The sequence below is a fragment of the Caloenas nicobarica genome, chromosome 1, assembly GCF_036013445.1.
Source record: "Caloenas nicobarica isolate bCalNic1 chromosome 1, bCalNic1.hap1, whole genome shotgun sequence".
NCBI classification, from domain to species: domain Eukaryota; kingdom Metazoa; phylum Chordata; class Aves; order Columbiformes; family Columbidae; genus Caloenas; species Caloenas nicobarica.
The window spans coordinates 88,642,388-88,660,401 of NC_088245.1; the positions used below are offsets into that span (position 1 = coordinate 88,642,388).

An 18,014-nucleotide genomic window follows, 5' to 3' on the forward strand; every position below is an offset into this window, starting at 1 on the left:
TTTGAATTGCAGTCAGACTTGGTAGCACAACCAAGTGGAAGAAGCAAGTGACATAGCTTTTCATGGCTGGCTGCCTGATACAACAGAGTTTGGGAGTGAAGCCCAACACAGGTAATGCCACAGAACAGCCAGTTTAAAGTAAATTTATTTAAGTAAATAACAATTACCCAAAATGTTAAAGAACTTGTTGGTCTCAATAAGAGAACAGCCTTTGCTAAACACAAAGCCATTCCTAATCTCCTGAGAAGTTTCCTGGACACCTTATCAGGTACTTCTTGCACATTGAACATTTGCACCTCCTTTTCTCTCTTCAGTTTGGCTTGGGACCTCAGTGTGAGCTGCCTCTGTTTGGTGAGCACTGCAGGATGCTGTTCACAGCTTTGAGAACTGAACTAGGTGTCGGCCAATCTCTGAGACGCTGGCGCAGCCTGAAATAAATAGAGAAATGAAACATGTTAGTGAGATAGAAAGGCCTGTTGATGAAACTTGGAATGCCCTCCCTCTGAATCATGGTCTAGTCTTGTATGAGCCATGTGGGGATAGGTTGGTACTTCAGCAGCTCACTCACAGGAGCCCTACTTCTCAATGGTATCTTAAGCCTTGAGATTAGGCACCGGGCTTCCTGCACAAGAAGAGTTAGAAACATGAAAAAAAAAAATAAAAGGATCCTTGTTACAAGCTGAGCAGGGAGCCATCTGATTCAGAGGGAAATGGAAAGCAGACAGAAAAGACACAGATTGCCATGTACCAAGTGACCACAGGTGGAGATTTGCATTACTGTTTCATTTGGTCAAATCTGGGTGGAATTTCACAGCCCTGCCAAAAATGTCCCAACCTGCTACTCTTGCTGAGTTCAGTGCCCTTTTGCATGTGAAGAAGTATAAGAGACCCCTTGAAAAAATACACTTGTTGGAATCTTTACTAGCTGAAAAAGTAATCCAAAAAACCAGCCCATTAAGAAATGCCCAACGGGATTTCAGTTCCAGTCTCCCAGTCAGAGTTGCTGTCCACTTGAGTTCATGGTTGCTAGAGCATGAAAATCTTTAAAATATGATCTGAAGTGGGATAAGACCCTTTCCTGATGTCTGAGTACGTCTGCACTGGACCTGCATGTCATACTTGTTCACGTGTGAAACTGGAGTTTGTACTGGGCTGTGCAGGGAGGGCGCCACACACAGCAGCTGCGGGCAGGAGCAGAAGTGAGAAACGCAGAATGAGGAACACCAGTAAAAGCTTGGAGAAGACTCAGAGGCTTTTAAAGCATGTGGGATACAGAGACACGAACCTGCACCAACAGACTGTATTCCCTAATACACAGAGAAAAATTCTGCATGCATTCTTTCTGAACCTTTCATGCAGCAAAAAAATTGCTTGCAATTTACCTTAGTAAACATTAAGTTAAATATTAGAAAACATATGCCACAATTCCCAGCAGAACAGAAATTCCATGTTTTGCTCAGCTATACTCAGCAGTTTTGCATCTCTTTAATTAGGTCAGAAAGCTGCCTTAACTTCCTCCTTGCAAGCTTCATTGGTAATGGCACCTGAAATGCCAAGCAGTTTCACGGGAAGCAAAGAACCACCTTAAATATAGCAACTAGACCCAGCACATCTCACATGGATTCCCTTTTTGTGACCCATCCACCAGGCTTCTGATTTTAGATGGCTTGTATGCAGAAACCTCTGTATCGCTGATTACAAACAACCTGCAAAGCACTTACCAGCTAAGGCCATTGACAAACGAAACTCATCCTGCAAAATTCTCAAAACATCTTGCAGACCTTCTTCACCCTGCTCCAACAAAGAAACCAGTCAGGGTAAAAGGAGCCCTGGCACAGAGCAATGCTGCAGGATGCTTGCACTGTGAGAGCTGGGACAGTCCCTCAAGCCCCTGCCAATTCCAGTCTCATAGAGATGAATGATTAAAATGATATTATGGATACGGTCAGTTCATCACAGATTGGTTTAGATTCTTTTCCTTTTGTGATACATCTGAACAGGGAAAGAAAACAAAGCTGTTTTTCACATCTGACGTTTTCTAGCTGTTTTTTTCTTAGCTTTCAGTTAACCTCCACCAATGGGCTTGTTTTAAAATGTCAAGCTTTACAATGATGACAGTATTTTATGAAGTAATGAGAGCTTTATGTATGGTACAGCTTCAAAAACTTTAGTTTACTGAGATAACAGACTCAACCTTCAAAAATAGTACAGTTTGTTTTCCTCCAAGCAAGTGACACCAAGGAGCTCAAGATCCGTTTGATTTTGATCTCACTGTAAAATGTTGGAGGACTTTTTCTTTCTTCTCTTAATTTTTGTTTTTATTTCTTGCAATGGAGAATGCTTCGGGTGCAGACAATATCAGTGCTTGTTCATGCCTTTCCTTTCTTGTATGCTAGGGCAATGCCACTGAGATACAACTTTAGGGTTGCTCTATGGAATATAATACCAAAGCACAGCTGAACTCAAAAAATCCCATCTCCTTTCTGTTTGCATTGTGGAAAAAAATGCAGGCAACTCAAAGCAACACCCTTTTCCTGTTAGGTGCTTTTTATGTGTTTACTGGCAACAGAAACAGTGCTGCCAACTCTTCCAGGTTTCTTAGAAGATTCAGGTGATTTCTTGCTTAAAGCCTAGCTACTGGAATCCACAGCAATCACACTATCGGACAGGAGTCTAATTTAAAAGATAGGAAGTGTTTCTAGACCATAATTTATTTTTTTTTTCTTCTAGAGAAGAGCTTGAAAGCTCCAATCCAGAGGCTAAAAGGCAAAAATTTAGCAAAGCAAGCAACTGGTATAATTACATTTTAATTTTAATTATATGATGTTAACCTTCTGCATCAGAGGTCTAATTCATGACTGGATCATAGAAATGTGCTTGTAGTTAAGAAGCAGCAAAGCTGGAACTGAGGTAGCAGCAGCACACTCAGGAACCTACAGGACACAGTTGTACTCAGTTTTGTCCAAAATGTTTCAGACATCAGTGGGATGGAGTTCTATATATATTTCTGAAGAATTCATAAGAACTCTATGAAACCGCTGTATCAAAACCATAGGTCTCCAAGTAAACTGACAGCAAATAAAATTGTCAGACTCATCTTTGTGACAAGCAAGCCCGCCTCTAATTTTCAAAAGTACTGATGGTCCTGAGTCTTACAGTATTTTAGAATGAAACTGCAACACCAAGAAATCAGGTCCCACGAAACAATGTTATCAGCTTCAAAATTTTGTTTGAAATCATAAAATTCAGTGGTATTTTAAAATCATAGAAAATGCCTGGTTTTGATTCAATTTGGAATGTTTCCACTTAGAATTCAGCAAAACAAAGCCAAAAAATGGGTAAGATTTTTCAATGGTGAAAACTCTCCATGACTTTTAAATAACAGCAACAGAGTACAAGAAGTAGACACACGAACTCAAAGCTTCTTACTCACCTTGTAAGCCAGACCCCATAAAGCTGGTCTTCCAATAAAGACGCATTTTGCTCCCAGTGCCAGTGCTTTTAATACATCACTTCCTTTTCGTATTCCACCATCCAAATAAACTTCAACGCTGCCTTGTACTGCCTCCACAACCTCAACCAGAGCATCAATCTGCAAAGAAACAGCCACTTTCACCTTGAGGTCAGCTTTTGATTCCAAGAGAAAGAGGAAACATTCCAAAGAGACAAGCAGGGATGCAATGCTTCAATAGCATACCTTCTCGAAATGAAATGTGACAATTCATCACCAATAGCTTGGCACCAAAAGCTGCAGAATAAAGTGCAGCTCCCTCTTCTGTTTGCCAGATAGTTAACTCCATTTTCCAGTGCTTTGCTTATACTGATATTCTTTGCTAGTAGTTCTGATAAGTGAAAAAGTTACATTTGCAGTTGCTTTCTGAAAGATTTTTAAAATAAATTTCAATTGAAATAATTACTGTTAATATCTTTCATTTGAGACGATGAATGCCACAAATGTTCGTAAAAACTGCTGCTGTCCAAATTACCTAAAATTACATTTCAACATTATCTTGGTGATTGCCTGTCTAAAGCCTCCTCAAACCTCCTAAAGCATTTATGAAGGATTTAATTTGCTCTGTAGTGCAGTCAATGTATCATTTCCTCCAGACTAAATCCCCTGATTTCTTAAGATCTCTTCTGTAGAGCACAGCACAATGCCAGGCTGGTAGTGCCTGGCAGCACCACCCAGAGACACTGGCTCTGGTCCAGTATAACCAGTGGCAGGACATTGCTCTAGGCCTAATTTACCCTCCTTTGCAGCAAAACCCAAGGTCTCTTTCTGCAGTCTCTTATATTCTTTTGCTTTCTTTTCATCTTTTTAAAAGTAGATCAACTCTAACTAAGATTACTAAGCAGATTTTTTCCAATTGGCCAACATTTTTTCCAGAATTTCAGACTGAAAATTTTCAGGCTGAGATTTTCCAAGAGTAGCTCAGCAAGAGCGGGGGAAATAGCTTCTGCTGTCAGGCTTGATACCAGAGGAGTAGCAGAGCTGAACTAGGTATCTGCCGGTTTGTCTGTGTATATAAAGAACGTAGAAGAGCAGTTTAATGTGGATCCCATTTCTATTATTATGTCTTTAGCATTTATATTAAAATTTTTAATTCATTATTGTCAGCCTTGACATAGAACAGAAGTCCCTGGTACCTACTTTTACTTTTCAGAGGAAAACAGAGAAATGAAAGCCTGTAAGATACTATGCAATACAGAACTGTAAAATAAGAACAATTGGAAAAACTGACAGAAGCTGAATTAAACCAGTAAAATATACATACGTCCAAACAATCCATGATTTCTTTGTGCAGATTAAAAAGCGACGGAATTTTTCTCCAGATAAGTTATCCTTTTTCAGGCTCATGAAAGTCAATAAATTCCTATTTATACTTGAGTCTGTAAATATGCAAGCAGACTAGCTGCGTTGTTTGTGCATGTTTTGGCAGATGTGAACAATGAGAATATATTATGCTCTCATTTGTAGATTTTTGGTTCAAGAGCTTCATTTTATTTTTGCTGCAGTGCGCAAAGAGTACATGTGCCACTGCACCAGCTAGTGAAGACATAGGCAGAAAACTTTTACTGACTTAGGCCAGTACTTTACCCACAGTTATGTGAGTTCAGTGCTGCTTACAGAATCCTCCCAAGAAGCTGAGACAATACTTCAGTGGGTAGCCCATGCCAAAACATGCATCTTACCAATTTAAAGCTAAAGTACATCCATACAGATCCACAACCATGCAATGAACACAAAAGGCTGCCAGAAGCTTATAAACAAAGACAAGCATAGAGATATCCAGGTTAGTGCCGATGTGCATGCAATAAATGCTTTTGGGACATATGTTTTCTAACTTACAGTAGCAGGTCCTCCATCCAGTTGCCTTCCACCATGATTGGACACAATAATTCCCTGAACTCCATGTCTCACTGCCAGCTCTGCATCTTCTTTCGTCAAGATGCCTTTGATGATGATGGGCAGGTGGGTCAAGCTCCGCAGCCAGTAGATATCATTCCAGGTGACCGAAGGATCGATACTGTTGGGTGGCAGTCCATACTCAGAGCAGTCATCTCCCTATAGCCATAGGACAGAAGGAAACTTCATCTGAGCTGTAACAATACAGAGGCCCCTTGAAGTCTTTCTCTGCCCTAGAGCAGATTAATTAAACATGCTAACAGACATGTTCATCAGCTCCTGAAAGCACATGTCTCCAGAGGAGAATAATTACAGTTGGGATGGAGATCAGTGTCTCTAAGGCAGCTGGACTGGAATTTTGAAGCCAGAGCCCAGGCTGGCAGGAGGTCAAGCCAGGACGCTGCAGAACCAGAAGAGGAGAAGATACACCCTGGGTACAGCAGATGCCAAAACAGCAGCTACCCGGTGGTTTTTGTCTCATGCGGTACACGTCAGCGCCCTGAATGAAAGGATGGGCTCATTTTACAAACCTCAAAGGCTCCTTCCAAGTTCTTCAGTTTCATGTGGGGAGGAAGACGGAAACCATTGCGGACATCATCACGTCTTTTGCCCGTGTAGGGCAGATCCGCGGTGAGGACGAGGCCCTGGAAACCCAAGGCCTCCGCCCGTTGGACCAGCTGCTGGGAAACCGCCCTGTTGCGGTGGATGTAGAGCTGGAACCATCGGAGGCCGCCGGGGGCAGCTGCAGAGATCTCCTCCAGCGTGCAGGTGGAGTACGTGCTGGCGATGTAACAGGTGTTCATCGCTTTGGCCGCTTTGGGAGGTATTGGAAAATAATCAGAATCAAGATAATTTCAATGGTCCTACCAGACACCAGGTACAGCAGTTTTTTATACACTATTTGCAGAAAATACCTGAACCCCTGTTTTATTTGTATCCTACCAAACACGGCACTTTACTGATTGGCAAATATGCCCCCTGGTTTAAAAATGGCTGCGTTTACCATGCACTGCTGTAGGATCATAGTTAAGAAAGCAGGAAAGAAAGAGGTAATTTATCAAGTGGTGCTTTCATTTTGCAACTTTTTTTTTTTTTTAAAGCAGGAACTTTATGACTCTGTCCTCACAGGAATGCACTGTCAAATGCATTCGGTGTACACAGAAACACACATGGGAAAAAAAGATATTTCCAGGGGTCAGGTCTGCAAACCCACCATGGGGTTTGGGAAGAGAGATTATGCTGTTCTCCAAGGGAGACACTGTTTTCACTCGTAACAAGGAATTTACAGGCTGAGTCCCATCCACCACTTTTACGTCATATCTAGAGCCCACGTCACTGAGGACCCCGTGTGGTTCTTGGTGTATATCAGAAATGTGTTCACTATCTCTAAGTTTACAGCAGCCTCCACAGGGCTGATCTCATAATAGTGGTAGTTGGAGAAGTAAAGTGATGTCTATATGGCTTCCCACGCACTCTGTGTCACCAGACCCACATGGGTCATCCACAAAAAGGGGTGTCAGAAAGTGGGAAAGGAGTTTGCTCCTTCAAGCCTGAAGATTTTGCTCAGTCATGCTTCAAGTCATCCTAACAGCTTCTTGAGGCTTTTCCACAATCCCCTTTTTGCTACGTGGCAAAAAAGCAGAAGACTACCTCTGGCTGTGCTTTTCTCTCCATCAGGCCATGCTAGCTGGTGGAAGCCGGTAGGGGCAATTCCTACAGGAAAGCTGATTTCAGTCCCCAGGAGCTTAGTCCTAATGTCCATCATGGATACATCCCGCAGCATACGTGGCCGGAAATGTATTCTGTAAGGCAAAATAAACCTTTCAGGGTGGTAGCTATTCAGTGACTTTTCTGAAGTTTCATGGAAACCAGGTTTTCATTTACCTATTGCAATGCAGGAATCTGAGCCAATAAAGAGCATATAAGACTCTTCAACCTTTCTGTTTGCTTTTAAAGGTCAATTCAGCCAGCAGTTCAGCCACTTCCATTTTTCATTAGTCCCATACTCCTGCTTGCTGGCCACAGTACATCATTTCTGCATTTCCCACCTCAGCTCACCAGCTCTTGTTCTCCCACTGCCCACCCCACAGTCCCAGGTTGCAGCCTTTCACTCCACCATTCGTACGTCTGTCCTCACTGTACATTGTGCCTGCCCTCACTCTCTGCAGCATGTTCCCAAATTACACGTAGGCTTCCTGCTGTTCACCACATGCTCCGCATTGCATCTCATTCTATTATAGCCACTCATCCCCTTTCCTGTTATACCACACCATACCATACCACACCATACCATACCATACCATACCGTACCATTCCATACCATACCAATTATTTGCCTGGACCCTCAGCATCCCTCATGCCTCATACAATCTGTGTCATATTGAGGCTAGCATCAGAGCATACAGTGTATGTCATTCAAGTAAGTGCATTTTGCTCAGGGATCACTTTGAAAGGGCGAGGTGTAAGGAACCCTTGCTTATGAAGTCCAGGTACTTGCACAAAAGCATAGTTTAAAAGCTTGCAGTACAATACCCATCATTTCCTCCTCCCATTACCTTTTATATGCCAGGATGTTTTCATCTCGAGTGCAACAGTCATCTGCTCCAGCTGCAAAAAAATCCCAAGCAATCTTGGGTAAATACTTTTTAGCATAAGCTTCAAAGTCTGAGAGACACACCATAGCCATTGCCGAGAGAGGCTCTGGGAACCCTGAAGAAAAGAATAACATGGAGAGGAAATTAGTTCCCTGAACTGTCATTCTCTCTTTCAGGGGCTCTAATGTCACTTAATGCAAACCTTGGACCCATCTGTCTTGTAGAAGAGTTGCTAAGAGCTTGTCTCTGTCGATCTTGCCATTCATCCTCTCACCTAGTATGAGGAAAACTTGCAGATGCAGCCATAAGAGTGGGAAGAAGTTGCATCTCTTTGCCTCTCTTTATTCTGTCTTAAACAGAGGCCTGAAGAGGACATTTTAGGTCCTCTGCTATTTTAAGAAACAGCAATTGTGTAATTCTGTCATAAATTCCATCTTAAAACTAGCTGGGTTATTTGTTCCACTAATTCTCCTCAAAGGTTGTCCCAGAACATCATTTGCTGGATTACCCCTTAGGATGGCTCCCTGACTGAATAATTTGTCACGGAATGCAGCGACTAAATTAAAGCTCATAAAATCTGGAAGCAAGTAAATATGGAGTCTACATCTAACCTGCTCCAGCATGAACACATCGTAAAACTATGTCCAAACTCTGAGTATAAGTCACTGTCAAGGCCAGTGGTGCAGAAAAACAAATTGTTTTCTACAGATCTTCATTTCCCATTTGTAACAAATATCTTCTGGGTGTTTGCATTACATACTGCATCATTGATACGTGCTAAAAGAAAGGTGCATACAAAATTTGGACAAACTGTGAGAAAACACTGGCAAAAAGCAAATTCTACAACATGAAACATATTTCTGAGAACTACCCTCAATCTTTCAGGGAACAGAAGTGACATTGTGTGACCCAGATGTCTAATCAAACCAACATAAATGCTGCCTAGCACATGCCTGCACTTTACTTGCTTTTGAACTAGCCAGGACTAAAAACTATGCAAATTAATGTTTTAGCACACTATGCTGGTGTGCGAGGAAACATGTACAAAACACAGACAAAATCAATTTGCTAAATCATTTGTTGCAATTACTTCTGCAGCTCTGATTAAAATAGGCATTTTGCAAACTAAATGAAAACATGAAGTTTTAAAACAGCTGTGGTTTGGTCTAGTTTTTCTAAAAATGTACAGGAAGAAGTAAGTATCCTAGTTTTCAGGATTAGCCTCCAACCATAGATTAGCAGGGGCTGCAAGCTTCACCAAAACCAGTCCCACGTGTCTGATGCTGTAACATTTCTGGCACAGACAAACACATAGGTTACGTACGCAGATCCAACCTGTCAAGCTGCAGACATGGATATGTCTCACTGACTGAGGTGTCTGTGTATACTTTTGAAAATTAGGACTCATAATTCTCTCTGCTAGGAAAGAGCCCCAGATGAGGGACTCATTGGAAGAGGAAGAAGAAATGTTGCCTGATTTCTTGAGTATCATTTTGTCTCCTCTGACAGGCATTAGGTAGCAGGTGGTAAAGTATCCCAAGCCCTCTCTGTATGCCTTCAAGACATCAATCACTGCTGATACCATGTGTCTTCATATATCATACATCATGATATACCATAAACCACATATCAAGACTTCTGCTTCTCCAACTGTTCCAAAGGTCAAAGCCAGTAAGCCCAAAAAGATAAATCAAGTCCTCTCATGGCAGAATAAATGGGACTTTTAAACAACCGAGGCCCAATCCTCATTGTCTCTCAATTCAGAACTCAGTTGAGACTTACTTTGGGTTTCAGGGAAGCTGCAGGAGGTGAGATCCTCTCCTTCAAGTTCACCTGCAGACAGGATGTAGAGGAGGTCTCTTCACTGAGTAGCTGCTTTTTTCTAAAATCAATAAACAACAACCAGCGACTAAAGCTCAAACCCGCAGTAAACTTTGTACTGTTTGTATAACACTAACTTTAGTTTAGCTATCAGGTGATTAAATCATTGCATCACCTTGTCAGCAGTGTGATTGCTTGGGACACAGCATTAGAGCTGAGCTCTTTGGCTCTGCATTCATTCAGGCTCTTTATTCATTTAGGGAAGCAGCAGTATTTCAGGGGTTTTGATTGAATCTCTAAACTGCTCGTAACTTGCTGCTGAACATGCTACAAATCCCACCAAAATGGTGATCCACAGTCAGTGTGAGTTGTTACACCCCACAGCTACAGAGCCTTGAATCTTCATCACCACACATGGAGGAGGTGCTTTTCGATTCCTACCTTATGTGAACAAATAAAGTACGCTTTGTCTTCTGCCATTTTTAAATGTCTATGAGCACTCTCATGGTCTGGTTGCTCTTACACTGGGCTTGCAGATTCCCTCCTTTGGCTCCCCACCTGGCCACCTCCCAGGAGGACCACAGGTCTTCTCCCTTTCCTGTGCTTGTGGCTGGTGAGACTTCTCTGTGCTTCCCTCCATCTCCCCTGTTAAGCATTACAAACTGAGACTGAGGTGCTAACAGATTTATGACATTGACTTAAATTTGCAAGATATGAAAAGTAAACACTGAACAGTTTTATTTGTCTTTTTTTTTTTTTAACCTTTAGGGCTCATGTTTTCAATTTTTCCATGCAACCATTAGACCTCGAAACTTTGATTTTTACCAACTGAAAATTGAGATATTTTCTTATAAACATGTGATACCAGGTGCACATGGTGAGGCAGAAACTTGTAAAAAAATTCCCAAAGTTTTACCAGTATTATTGCCCTCCCAGCCCAAGCAGCTCAGCTGGGGCAGTGAGTGACCCAAAGGACCAGGGAAGAGCTGGAAGATAAACAGAGCTGCAACCTCATGACCTGTTGTCCAAGAGGCTGGTCTAACCCAAGACTGCAGATCTGATGTTCCTGACAGCAGAAATTTTAGATCGCTGGCACTGTCTTTGCAGCTGTAGCAAACACCTAGTCTTCTGTTAAATATATTCACAAGGCCCTGGCCAAACATGATCACCTACACTCTCATCTTTCAAAACTTTTTTAAATTCAGCCTTCAGAGCTCACTATCCACTGACAGTACTGTGAGTCTGGCTTCTGGCATCCAGCTATGGATACCTGTGTCACAAATGAGACAAGGTGTGCGCGCTTAGTTAGGGAGCCCGTGAGCTCCTTGGTTTGCTTTCTTGCCCAGGACAGCCCATGGAGCAGACAGCCTTCAGGTCACCTCTGTAGAGAAGAGCAAAGTGCCATCTCTGTCTGCACAGAGCTGAGCACATCCCTGAAAAGGGAAGGAAAATCCTGCGCTTATTCTCTCCCCGCTAGATGTCAGCTTTGGGTCATATATATGAATCTACAGTGGTAATAACAGCAACAAAACCCCAAACTGTCATTGGTGGCCTGCCAGGCACTACGGCCTTAAAACTGATATGGTCACATCAGAAGAGTGCCTGCTAATATGTTTGGAAATCTCCATTCCCTGTGTTTTATTCATAACATTTTCTGGTGCACAGCATAGCAATAAATGTAGCTACATCTGGTCTGGCCTGATCTTTGTTTTAGCCTACAAGCTATCTCCAGGGTCTTCTGTTGTATTTCTCATTATGCTGACCTCAGTACTCCACTACTTTAGGGATGCACATTGCAGCCGGCTCACCAAACCATAAAGTTTATTGTTTCATGGTTGTCATAACTTTACAGGAATTAAAAATAGCCTGTGACTACTGTATTTTGGATCAGGAGAGGGAAAAGATCTCTACTTTTGTGCTGTGGCTTTTAAGAGACTGTACTTTGCACCTAGATATATTCTCTTCCTTCGGCAATGGACTCAGTTCAAAGTAGCAATGACTTCTTGTCCCTTAAGTAGTATTTTCTCTGATACTAGTAATACTCCTGGTTTAGCTGTGAAGCTCTAAAGTTCTAATGAAATCAAAAATTGCCACAGAGATAATATATTTTATTAGTCCTTGCTATATACCTGAAAAAAAGTGGACACATTTTAAAATTTTGGAGCCCTTTCACTGGAGTATGATAAAAGACTCAAAAAGACTCTCTAAAATCTTTGCTGGAAACCTTGCTGTCTTATTTTGAGTAGTGAAGAAAATAGTATAGGAAATACACATCTGGTCCAGCCTTGCAGGTAGAGTGTCAAGCAGTCAACAGCCAAATCTTCATTTTTGCACAGCTGGGGTTTTGTAGTTGCTTACATTTCAATACTAGCATAGTCAAAGGCTTGTGAGTTCAAACAGAAAGATCCTGTGTAAATCTGTGCTCCGGCTCATATTACAGTCACGATGCTCATTACTCCAGTTGGCTATATTTATTTGCTTTTCACAGATGGCAAATCACCATGGGTCAAGTCGACATCTACCTCGTTGATGCATCCACTAGTGGTGGGTTCAGTCTGGGACTTTACAACACTTCAGTGAAGAATCTGATGATCTCTAAGCAATGTAAATAACTCAGATGGCATAACAGTTTGCACACAGTCACCACTGTTTTTCTTTATTAGATATCTTTCTTGGGCATGTGCCCCATGTTTTGAAGGAAAAGTCTTTTTCCTTGCATGTCAGTCATGCAAGAAAGTTTCCACAAAAATAAATATTTAAATAGCCATCCCTCTATTATAGGTGGAGATGGCGACAAATCTTATATTTAACATTGCCTAACACTTTTGATTATAAGATCCAGTTTTCAGTTGCTTTTAATTTTGTCATATTTTAATCATTCTAGGCTGAAATATTCCATCCTTGGTCTCTGTGTTGGGCTGAATTTTTTTGGGAACGTTTCAGTGAAAGTCAGTCAGCAACTTCCAAGAATGAGGTTAGTGAAAAATACGGTGGTTGGCCCATGCTGAAAATGTCTTACAGCGGTTTCACTGCAGTTCGATGCTTCATGCAAGGGCTTAAAATAAGCGGGGGCTGATCCCTGGGGGCATCAGCCTGTACTTGCTGGCCGTATGAAAATCCAGCCAGATCTGACCTAGCTGTAAATCACTGCTCTGTGCTTGCACATGCTCAACAGAGCTTGTCTGAAATCCAGATGTTGTTTTTACCAAAGACTTGCCTAGTGCAGAGCATGTTTTTGCCCATGGCCAAAGGAACTCAGAAAGCCCCAAATATGAGTAGATGGCAGAGAGCTGGTCAGCCCCCAGCTTCCCACTCCCCCTTGCCACCTGTGCTTGGATTCAGCCTTAAACAGCACCAGAGGGGAAAAGGAAGAGAACAATTATGGCTCAAAAGAGGAGCCACAGAACAGCACCTAGCGACAGGCAGGGTGGGCAACAAGGTCAGAGACGGAGCAGATGGGAGCAAAACAGGACAGAGACATGCCAGGGTGACAGGACTTTAGGGAGATGAAACAATCAAGAGAGGGGGACAAATCTGGGGAAGAGGCAGAAAGGGACAGCCTGTGACACATTGGGCAGAAAGAGTTCTTGGAGACTACCAAATATTTGGCTGGTTTTTCTATAACCACTTCTGTCTCCAAAACCCAGAAGAGAGCTTGATTTATTCTTAGCATTACTCTGCCTAACAGCAAAAAACCCTTTGGGAAAATGTGTTTCATCTACCCCCAGTGTTAGATTCTCAGAAAGGAGAAGTGTTTCCCACTAGCAGATGACTCTGCTAGCTCATGCGGTAGGGCTCTATGCTGTGTTTCTGGAAGTCCAACCATATGAAGTCTCACATCTCCCATGTACTGACAAATGTGGTAAAATATAATTTCTGAGCCCCTCCTTCTGGCTTACATAACATGCCATAGAGCACCTAACTATGAGTCTTCCCATAAGGTAGCTGCATCTCACTTCGACATCTGCATCAGCATTAGAGAAAGGGTCTGAAGTAGATGCGGTTTAACGAGCGTGCACTAGGGAGCACCAAGGAAAGATCTGCTAAACCAGTGACAACAGGGGGCAGTGAAATGGCAGGATGCAAAAGCAGATCCGGTCTGGAAAGAAACGCCAAGGCTGATAAACCACAGCCAGTTAATTGCTACTAACACTGTGTCGGCACAGCCTCCCTGCTTCTAGTTCGTGAGCATTCAGAGCTGTTCTGTAGATTACCACCACACTGGTCCTAGTCTCTGTTCTTTGTGTCTTTGGCTGTAAAATACAGCACTGGTCCAGGGCCATTCTTATTTGGCTGTGCTCTGCAAGAGCTGGTGGACTTAGATTGCATGAAATCTATATCCATGGACACGTTGAAAAAATCATGCCTCCTGGGGACCTATCCCAGTTGCCTCCCACTGCCACTGTAACCCTGTACATGGAATCTCTTCTTTTTTTTTTTTTTTTTTTTTTCTAGAGAGTTCAGGTCAGAAAAGCAATCCTCCTTTTCCCTTCAAGTTGCAGGGATCCCTTCTCACAAGGGGAAGAGAATCAAGCACACTAGACTTTTCAAATCACAGGCTGGATATTCAACCTCATCCCAAACCAAGCCGTGGCAGGACCTTTCAGCAGGCAACTCCTTTGGCATAGGGAAGTCTGCCTCTCTCCCACACCACATCTGTTTTAGCCTTCCTGGATGTGGCAGCTTGTAGGTGGAGCGCAATGTATCCTGCCATCCATCAATACGAATCTTCCTACACCATTAGATTCTCTCAGTAACCTGAATTTTTGTGATATCCTTTCTTTTAACTCATCCTTACCCTTTTTCTTCATTCCTCCTCTCCTCTCAGAAAAAAATGGGAGAAGCTAGGAGCACACTTCTGGATCCTACTGTGTAAATCTGTTCCTTTGCGTCTCTTCAAGTGAGGAAGGTCTACAGTGCTTTGTGGCACCAAAGAGAGATGATGCAGTCTTTTCACCAGGTTACCCCTCTTAATAAAGATACTGGAGCTGCAGACTCTGACAAGCCCCTTCACCATCAATGCTAGAATCAAGCCAAAAGGGCATTGGGTAGGAGAAAAGATCACATCAGAGTTTGATGTAGGAGACTCACTGTTGTGTGAGGAGTCATGGGCTACAAGTAGCAGGGAGGGAGTACACAAGCAGGATCATGAACTGAGCATACAACCATAAGAAAGAGATTTTAGAGAGCAGTTCCAGAGTAAATTAATTATTGCTGGAAAATGCAGAAGGAGGGAGGACAAGGACTGCCTATTCCCAGTCTGAAAACATACAGGACTGCTCATCTCAGACACATATCTAAGACTACTGTCAAGCAAATAAGTACAAATAAGTACAACCTGCAGTATGTATGCAAAATAGGGGTAAGGATGTGAAGTGAGCAAGGAAAGAGGGAAGAAGGGCTGCAGATGCTGTGTTTCCCAGAACACCCTTTGGTCCTCACTAACTGCTGCCAAAGCTGTTTCCAAATACACTGTGCTCACACAAGGTGGAGCAGCAGAGGAGCTCAGGCATGACTCAGCTTTGAGTCTTGCCTTTGACTTCCATGGGTGGCTGTCCTTCTTAAAGCCAGGGAGGCAGAAGCAGCTGGATATGACATTAATCATGATACACTCTTATGTAGAGTTGGCTACAGATTATTTTGTCCATAAGCTTATCTGGCCTAATAGTCTAGTAAGGCCTGTGTAGATATTCAGCCTTTCTCTTCGTTCTTGTTTTTTAAAGTACTGTGGTACTGGCAATGAAAGAAGTAGATCACTAACATTCACACAGCACAATAAAAACAGAAACAAGAGGTATCTAGGAGCTGCACCTACCTGAGACAAAAAGCACTTTGGGCTTTATGTCTCACTTCCATTTTATAAGCTTGGTAAAGTCTCAGCAAATTTGATCTACAGGGAGAGTGATGCTGCTATCTGGCCACCATTTGAGAGTCAGTGAGGACTAAGTCTTTATCTGCCATTGCATAACCTCCATAGACAAATACAAAAGTAGGGTTGAGAGGAGGCCAGAAAGGCCATCTGGTCCACTCCTCTTCCTGAAATCAGAATCAGATATAGTTGCACCCATCTCCATTCATGGAAATGTCACATCCTCCAATGAAGACCAGTTTTATTGATTTACTACCCTCAACACAAGAAAAATTTACAGATGTTTCACCTGGATTGCCCTTCCCATAATTTAAGCTATTATCCACCCATAGTGGACACAGAAAAATATTCACTCCTGTTCTCTTTATGTCTATCTTTAAAATGTTTAAAGATCTCTGTTGGGCTTTCCCCTCCATTGTCTCTTTTCTAAATCAAGCTACGCAAATTCCTTCGGCCTTTCCTCATGAGCCATGTTTTCTAGACTTGTGGTCATTCCCAATTCTCTCCTCTGACTCTCCATCTGTTCCACATCCTCCCTTAATTAAAGTAACAGAAACTGGACATTATGCTCCAGCTGAGTCCTCTCCTGTCGTTGTGTGGAACAGAGCAGAAAGAATATTCCAATACTCCTGTTTATTCACTGTGATGATAGAAGAGTAATTTTGTGTTCGTTACTCAGCAGTATGTTCCTTAATAATTTATTCAGATGTGCCATTCCATCCTGAGTCAAAGAAAGGAGCCAAACCTTTCTGTTCACCTCTTCCAGACAAAGAAGTAGTGTTATCTTTTTTCTAACAATGATAGGAGTCAGGCTAAGGATAATAGAAGTCTCAAACCCCAGAGATCAACCACCTAGCAAAGAACTCTCATTTTTTGCTAAAAATGTTGTGAGGAAATAGATGTCATAAAAAGAATCCATCACAAATACTCAACAGAGACACCCTAAAACATCCAGGATGTCTCTCTGGAGAAACAGAGGCAGAGAAAACCTGATATGATATATGATATGGAGGCCTTTGAAAATCAGGAAGAGTCTGTTATCCTGAAAGAACGACCTCAGCCTTGAGTTTTTGTGGTCATGGAAGGGCAGAAAATAAAAGAGATTTTCATGACTCTAAGTCTGAATAAGAATGTGGACTCAAAACCACAACTGAGCGACTCCTTCACCAGTTTGTCAAGGTCATCTGAAGTAAATGCAACCACTCCCTGTTCAATGCAATATGGAAATATAATAAATATATTCTCTATTCTGTCATCCATTTGATTAATTAAAAACTTAGCGATACAGACCTCAGGCTAACAGTGAACTATCAAGAACTGCTCTCCGAATACACTTTTCAAACCATATTGCACTTGTCTGCTAAAAACTGTACATAGCCAATGCTTCCTTAGCTTGCTTCTGGGAAGTTCATATGAGACAATGTTCAAAGCTTGACTAAAGTTAAGATACATCTTTCTGCTGTTCTTCCCTATCCACAAGTCCTATCACAGAACCATATTAGATTGGTTTATTATGATTCATTCTCAATAATTCCATACTGGTTCTCACTCGCCTTGTAGTTACTTCTGGAGGTTCAACAATTGCTTCCCCTGCCCCCTCATTATTGAAAAAAATAGTGAGAGGTAACACATTTATCTCTGTACTCCATGATTCCTCAAAGATAACAGCTAATAGTTCTGGCATTGCTTCACACAATCCTCCCAGTATTGTAGCAGGAATTTCATCAAGTCCAGCTGATTTGAAAACATCCAACATATCTAACTCTCTACCATTATATTTCTTGGCCTTGCAGCAAATTGAAAACATTCTCAAACATTCTTAGCAAAATGAGGGCCCTGACAGTCATTTTGAAATGAAAATGTTCCCTTATTGTCTGAAAAAATACAAGTAGTTGAGGAAAGCCAACAAGTGTGGAAAAGCCCAGGCTCAGCATGAGTACACTTATGAGGGAAAAAAAATGGCAAAGTTCTGAATCCTGAAGGAAAGCACGATGCAGAAGACGCGAGTAATCTAGCAGGGAAACGGAAACAAACATACTGGGTTTTATACAAGTTGCCAATGAAAGAACCAAAGTAGTGGTACACTCACTTCTACACAATATTTGAAATAAAAAAATAAGATGAGGAATGAGAATGTCTGATCCAAAATGCAGACACTGATAGGCCAGGTGCATCAGAAACCTGGGCAGAGGAAGGCAGTCAAGGGAACCCTAAATCCAGAATATAAAGTGCACCATAAAGGTAAACTGTGCCACAGGCAGAGCAGTGCACTGCCTTGTTGAAAGCTCAGCATCAAATTGAATATTCAAGCTCACCATCTCAA

General features: G+C 42.1%; 1 protein-coding gene across 2 annotated transcripts; it reads right to left on the bottom strand.

Moving 5' to 3' along the window:
- Positions 1 to 372: 372 nt before the first annotated feature.
- On the bottom strand, positions 373 to 8,093 carry HAO2 (hydroxyacid oxidase 2). 2 transcript variants are annotated; one of them, XM_065654738.1, is made up of 7 exons: positions 7,963 to 8,093; positions 7,058 to 7,209; positions 5,938 to 6,221; positions 5,351 to 5,566; positions 3,434 to 3,592; positions 1,722 to 1,791; positions 373 to 428 (listed from the first exon to the last, which is right to left on the bottom strand). In XM_065654738.1, the coding sequence occupies exons 1-7, from the start codon at positions 8,091 to 8,093 to the stop codon at positions 373 to 375; spliced, it is 1,068 nt and encodes a 355-aa protein (XP_065510810.1). The 2 variants fall into 2 exon arrangements, with proteins under 2 accessions (XP_065510810.1, XP_065510818.1); XM_065654746.1 differs by lacking the exon at positions 5,351 to 5,566.
- Positions 8,094 to 18,014: the final 9,921 nt, after the last annotated feature.

What these genes read in the sequence shown, in the direction of transcription:
- HAO2 (XM_065654738.1), bottom strand. Translation starts at nt 8,093, where the DNA reads ATGGCTATGGTGTGTCTCTCAGACTTTGAAGCTTATGCTAAAAAGTAT. An exon ending in AACATCCTGGCATATAAAAG is followed by an intron (nt 7,210 to 7,962) that starts GTAATGGGAGGA and finishes TTTGCCTTACAG; the next exon opens with AATACATTTCCGGCCACGTA. An exon ending in ACTTGGAAGGAGCCTTTGAG is followed by an intron (nt 5,567 to 5,937) that starts GTTTGTAAAATG and finishes CTATGGCTATAG; the next exon opens with GGAGATGACTGCTCTGAGTA.